Consider the following 6,303-nt stretch of genomic DNA (forward strand, 5'->3'; position numbering starts at 1 on the left):
AAGAAGTCAGATTTGGATTGAGCGTGGAGCTCCTCAAGGACTCAACTGCATTATGGTTGGTTGGGCGGTATGTTGTCAGTTTTTTAAAAGTTTATTTAGCTTTACATGATTCAGTTTTATACTATATTATATTATATATATATATATATATATATATATATATATCTTTGTTCCAAAAAAAACTATATATATATATATATATATATATATATATATACTATTTTACATTTTTAAAACGTGAATATGTACAACCTATTTTGGTTATGCCTCTCATTTTTATTTTATTTTATTCTCATTTGTTTTTTAGATTGATCCAGAGTTTTATGGTGATAACAATATTCGTTTCACGACTTATTGGACGGTAATTAAAAGACAGTGAAATTATGTCAAAATATTAAAGAATTTTGTATATAAATATTAAAGACTAAATATAGTCTGCTCTTGTTTGTTTTGAATATAGAACGATGGATTTGAGAGAACGGGGTGTGCAAATACAGTATGTAAAGGATATATACAACACTCTTCAGAATTGTATCCAGGGAAAATTTTTGACCACGTCTCTATTTATGGTGGACACCAAGTAGCTGCAAATCTATCTGTTATTCGGGTAAGTCATTTCATACAAATATACCTATCAAAACAACTAAATATTTTTATTAGAATACGTACAAATAAGCTTTCATAACGTTTATATAAAAAAATATGTCAGGATGGACCTACGGGGAATTGGTTGCTAATGAGTAATGGTGCTCTAGTTGGATATTGGCCTAAGGAACTCTTCTCACATCTAGGACAGGGAGCTGATACAATCCGTTACGGCGCGGGTACCGTTGGTGGTGCTCCGATGGGCAACGGGAAGTTTCCGGATAAAGGGAATGATTTAAGTAAGTCATCGTATTTTAAAGACATAAAATATGTTGATGCCAATTTGAAGAGCAATCCCATCAGTGAGTTGGAGATGGTTGTTAATACCCCAAAACCCAACTGTTATAAGTTGAATTATTTGAAAGATAAACAAACCATTACTTATGGTGGTCCTGGTGGTTCTTGCCCCTAGTTGATTAAATCTCTCTTTATTTATATAAAAAAAATATATAACAATTCTGAAAGTGTGTTTGTAATAATTTCTTATCCCTTGTGAACATTTTGCTTTAACAATTAATAAATTGGTTTCCTTGGGTTTTATTTAGATGATTTTGTATGTATCTCATATTGATTTGAGGTATACAAATAGAAGAAAAGAACTATGTGAATACTAAATTGTAACGCTACGTACAACTTGGTTTTAGATAACTCTTATTATAGAAACATAGTTCCATTTCTTATCCCCCAAGCTCATGGCCGAACCCGTAGTCTTCATAGAAGTCAATGGGTAGAATTTTGAAAAATAAAATGATTAAATAATTTATAATATTTTCTTTTCATCCACAATCTTTAGATAAATAAAAAAACTATTATTTTTATTTTACTTTGTGATCAATCAATCAAAAACTATAATCTAAAGATGATAAAACATTGCTTTCCTAGCAAAATCATCGTTACCGTCACTACTCACTATCAAATATTAATTGATATGCCAAGTATCTACTTTTAAAACCAAAATATAAATAAGATAATTTTGAATTTTATTTTTTATCTAGAGATCAACCACTGGTTCAATTATTTTAATCACTTAAGAAAGATACAACAGAGTAACAAGAGAAACTAGGGGATGCAGGTTTCTCATCTTTGTTGCCTTTGTTCAGTAGGAGCTGAAACTAGAGACCACTTGCTCTTCTCTTGTGGTTTTTCCTCCTACCTTTGGAACAAGGTCTTTGCCAGGCTTCGTCTGTCGTCTTTTGTGATCCCTGATTGGGATTCCCTCTTATCCTGGCTCATGGGTTCCTCTCAGGCGTGTGTCGCAGGAATTCGTGTACCAAACTTGGAAACAAAGGAATAATGTGCTCCATAACTCTCACCTGATCCACCCGGAGATTATTTTCAAGCTCATCGATCGCCAGATACTCAACTCTCTGCACGCTAGAAGGCATCGTAGAAAATTTAAAGACCTTATATGATCCTTTGGATCCGTTAAGGGTTCGGTTTGTATCTCTTGTTTACTTTTTTGTCTTTTCTTTTTTCGCCAAGGAACTAAACTTTTAGGTAATTAAAATGTAATCCCTAAAACTCTTTCATTTATATGATATTTACCCGTTTAGCGAAAAAAAAAAAAAAAACTAGGTAACTTTTAATTCTCTCTAATTTATTGTCAAGACATATTAGATATTTCTTGGAAAATAATTAAGCTTAATTTGTTACTACTGTACCGTGTATAGGCATATTTCATATGTCCCAAAAGTTTGAGCCTAGATAAGAATGTAGGAAAAACGGCAAATTTCCCCATAAACTATTTTACTTTATCGCATGCATACATGAAACTTTCATTTGTGCCTATTCTCCTATTAACTACGACAAAATTTGAATATCCTACATAAATTATGCAAATTCGGNTAATTCATTAACAAAAACAAAAATACTATATTTTATAACTGAAAACTGCCGGAAAAACGGCCAATTCCCCCATAAACTATGTTACTTTATCGCATGCATACACGAAACTTTCATCTGTGCCTATTCTCCTATTAACTACGACAAAATTTAAATATCCTACATAAACTATGCAAATTCGGTTAAACACCATAAATCTTGAGACGGTGTTACTGTTCCGTTAACATATGATGACTAGGATGCTGACTAGCTACAGAACGGCGTCGTTTTCAATTTTTCATATATTAAAAGAAAACACATTTTATTTAAAAATAGCAAGACTAGGAATTGAACCCGGTACCTCTTCTTCGATGAGACAGTCTTACACCAACTTAGCTACTGTATTATTTGTTGTAGGTACAAAAGGATATATATATATAAACCTTATGAACAACTAAGAAATATGAACCCTAATTTTTTTCTTCTTCTCCGATTTTCCTTTTCTCCTTGGCTCATTCATTCTGCTGCGTCTCCATCCCTAACTGCAGAGATTGATTTTAAATGCGTCTCCAATTCAATTTCAATCTCAACTTTATGTTGATGTCCCTTTCCCTTTCCCTTTAACAAAATCAAGTTGGGCTATTAAAGATCGATCTGGAAACATTATTTATAGCAAATTCGATCTAATCTACCGAAGAAATCCTAATTTTTGAAATTCATAAAGAATGATTAAGAAGCCACGATCAGTCACATGTTATCGGAAAAGAGGAAGCAAGAACAGAGAAAACATTTTCGTTTTCTTAGTTACTTTTCTTAATTTGTGCATCTGCTCTGCATATATATTTATATATGCGGTTGGGTTAGAAACGAATATCACAGTGGTCCAGATGGTTTTGATTCGCTCGTGAGCATCGGAGGTCATGTGTTCAAGTCTTGATTTTGTAGTATTTAACATCGTATTTTAATTTTTTCCCTTTCAAAAAACAAAACAACGTCGTTCAGTAACTCTACGTGGCATCCTAGTCATCATATGTTAACGACACACTAACACCGTCTCACGATTTGTGGTTTTTAACCGAATTTGCATAGTTTTTGTAGGATATTCAAATTTTATCGTAATTAATAGGGAAATAGGCACAGATGAAAGTTTCATGTATGTATGCGATAAAGTAACATAGTTTATGGAGGAATTGGCTGTTTTCCCTAAGAATGTACATGTTGAATTTATTATTTATCCAACAAATATCTAATGATACACAAATCTAATAAAACTAATAATAAAAAATGGTCACATGCGGAATAATTACGAGATAAATGCGGTGTGGTTTCAGTAATAACAAAAATATATAATTACATAGAATTTCTTTGTTATTATTGAAATATTTTCATACAATGACCATTTGATATAATTTTCAATATAATTCAATATTTCTAAATCTTTCCAAGAAAATAAAAACACGGATAAGATAGCTTGCAAATATCTTAGAAGAAAATGGCCTCAAGAGTCAAGATTGTATTTTCTCACCTTGTGTCCTCCTAATAATAATATCCCCGTTTGAATATATATTCACGAAATCTAGGGAACTAGCAATTAATGTCACCAAGATTCTTCAGGTATATCTAATCTATAGTTCTATACATATCTTCTTACTTATTTTTCCCCTGTTCATACTTTATATAATAAATAAACATTCAATGAGAAATCTCTCCAGAAGAATTTTAACTCGTAGACTATTCAAAAGTCATCATTGACAAGGAGACGCTCGAGTTTACGTCCAAAACTCTTCTAATATTAAAATATATAAGTCAATGTTCTAGTTGAGTTTTTTCATTTTTTGTTAACCTTGAGGCTTGAGCAGCAACTCCCACAAGATGAAAGAGCAGCAGCAGACGATTCTATTTCCTTTGAAGCACAATGCACTAATGCAAAATCGATGATCCTATTTTATTTAGTTAGTACAATGGCAAATTCGAAAAATAGAAACTCTCTTACTCTTGGCAAAACCAATGCTCATTTTGCTTTTCATTAAACAACCTTGTCCAATTCCACTTTTTTTCGAAATCAATTAATATGTTCGATAACGACTTCTACTAATTGTATATCGCGATTTGGTTACATTTTTTAAACAAACTAGAATAAAACTATTGTGGCTGTTAGCTTTCTATAAGATTCTCGTGTTTGGTCGTATGTATATATCAGTTTGTATTTGATTTTTGATTTAGTATTTAATTAGTTCTGTGACTGTGTCTTTTTCTCCAATAATTGGGGTTCTATACTTTTTATATACACCTGATACAACTATAAAAATCTAATGTTTACATCAACAATACACCACATAAATTTTAAATTAGTAGAAAACATAATATTTTATTTATTGACGAACGAACTAATTAAAACTGTGGTGACGTTTTTTACAGCATTACTAAAGATAATACTAATTTATTTTCCTAGCATTTTTGTAAAACTGCTAATTTGTTTCAGAAAGTCAATTTTTTTGATGTGTTTCACTTTTGTGTACATGCATGTATCTTGTCCACAAAATATCTTAATGTACTGTATCTTACCAATTGAGAATATTGAATTTTCTCACAAATGTTATCATTTATACAAAATTTAACACCCACTTGTAATGAGAATGATGATTTGTTTTCTAAATGTTGTTTATGTAGTTCCCTTTAAAAAAAAAAGAAAAAAAAAGGTTTGATCCCACTGGCACTACTAAATGAAATGATTGGAGGTTAAAAATATAATAATAATAATAATAATAATAATAAACGAATTTCTTATTAACGTTTTATCTTTTAGAAGAATCATAATAATCCAACAAAGAAAAATCAAAAACTACAAAACCAATAAACTATCGCCACGTGTTACTTCAACGACCTCGCACTTGACCGTCAATCCCTTATCCGTTCCATCACCGGCGGCCACCGTTCTCCTCTTCTTCGGAGCTCCGGCATAAGATGAAGAAGAAGAAGCTCTCTTGGACTTGATCCGAACCGGGTCGGGTTCTCCTGAATTAACTCTCAACGGAAAATTCAACAAAGCGCGGGAGCCACGCATCCTAAAAGCAGCTCTGTCGTAAGCCAACGCCGCGTCTTCCGCCGTCTCAAACGTCCCTAACCAAACCCTAGCTCCGTTCTTCGCCGGATCCCTAATCTCCGCCGCAAATTTCCCCCACGGCCTTTGCCTCACTCCTCTATAATGCTTTCCCTTCGCCGCCACCGCCGCAGCAGCAACCGGAAGAACCGGACTAGTCTTTTTCTTCGCCGGAACAGAATCCACAGCCGCGAAACTCTCGGTAGTCTCGATCTTAACAGCCGGAAAAGAGCTGCGATCTTCGTCGGAAGAAGAAGAAGACGGTTCCCAACCGCCGTGAAAAGCGTCGTTGAGGATGTCGTAAACTAACATATCCTCAGAATCGTTTTCCTTCAGCGGCAAGTCTCCCCAGCTCTCGGTGAAGCAAGGATACAACTTGCCGAAGCTAGGGTTACGTCCGTACACCGGTTTAACGCTGTTACCTGTTGTAGTACAAGATTGCTCCCCTGAACTCGTCATCGACTCACTGAGTCGCGCCTCTGTTTCACCAAGTAAGTGTCGTCGTATCGACTCGAGAAAAGCGTAGTCCGATTGAGATTCCGCCGTCATCGACATAATAATAAGATAGAGATATATTTAGAAAAATTCTTGAAAATGTTTCTTTTTATATCTGTGGGTTCTTGTTCTTGTTGAGATTTCGAAGTGTCCGGTGTGAATGAGAATAAAAAGAGGTTTGGTTATATTTATATAGAGAGATTAAATGAAAAAAAAAGAAAAGGTTCATGAACCTGGAAAAT

The 6,303-nt window shown here is 33.6% G+C and overlaps 2 protein-coding genes across 2 annotated transcripts; one reads left to right on the forward strand and one right to left on the reverse strand.

Moving 5' to 3' along the window:
- LOC104733542 lies at positions 5-1,137 on the forward strand (the record flags this gene model as incomplete). The annotated part of the gene is made up of 4 exons (XM_019233575.1): positions 5-67; positions 308-361; positions 461-607; positions 710-1,137. Coding segments are annotated over 4 exons (612 nt in total), but the record flags the coding sequence as incomplete, so codon positions are not given.
- On the reverse strand, positions 5,221-6,303 carry LOC104731817 (ethylene-responsive transcription factor 1A-like). Its single transcript, XM_010451302.1, has one exon. It carries the CDS (start codon positions 6,119-6,121, stop codon positions 5,309-5,311), a length of 813 nt encoding a protein of 270 aa, XP_010449604.1. The 5' UTR covers positions 6,122-6,303; the 3' UTR covers positions 5,221-5,308.

This window comes from Camelina sativa, chromosome 12, assembly GCF_000633955.1.
Source record: "Camelina sativa cultivar DH55 chromosome 12, Cs, whole genome shotgun sequence".
Lineage (NCBI taxonomy): Eukaryota > Viridiplantae > Streptophyta > Magnoliopsida > Brassicales > Brassicaceae > Camelina > Camelina sativa.

Coding starts and splice junctions, on each gene's coding strand:
- LOC104731817 (XM_010451302.1), bottom strand. CDS start 6,121: ATGTCGATGACGGCGGAATCTCAATCGGACTACGCTTTTCTCGAGTCG.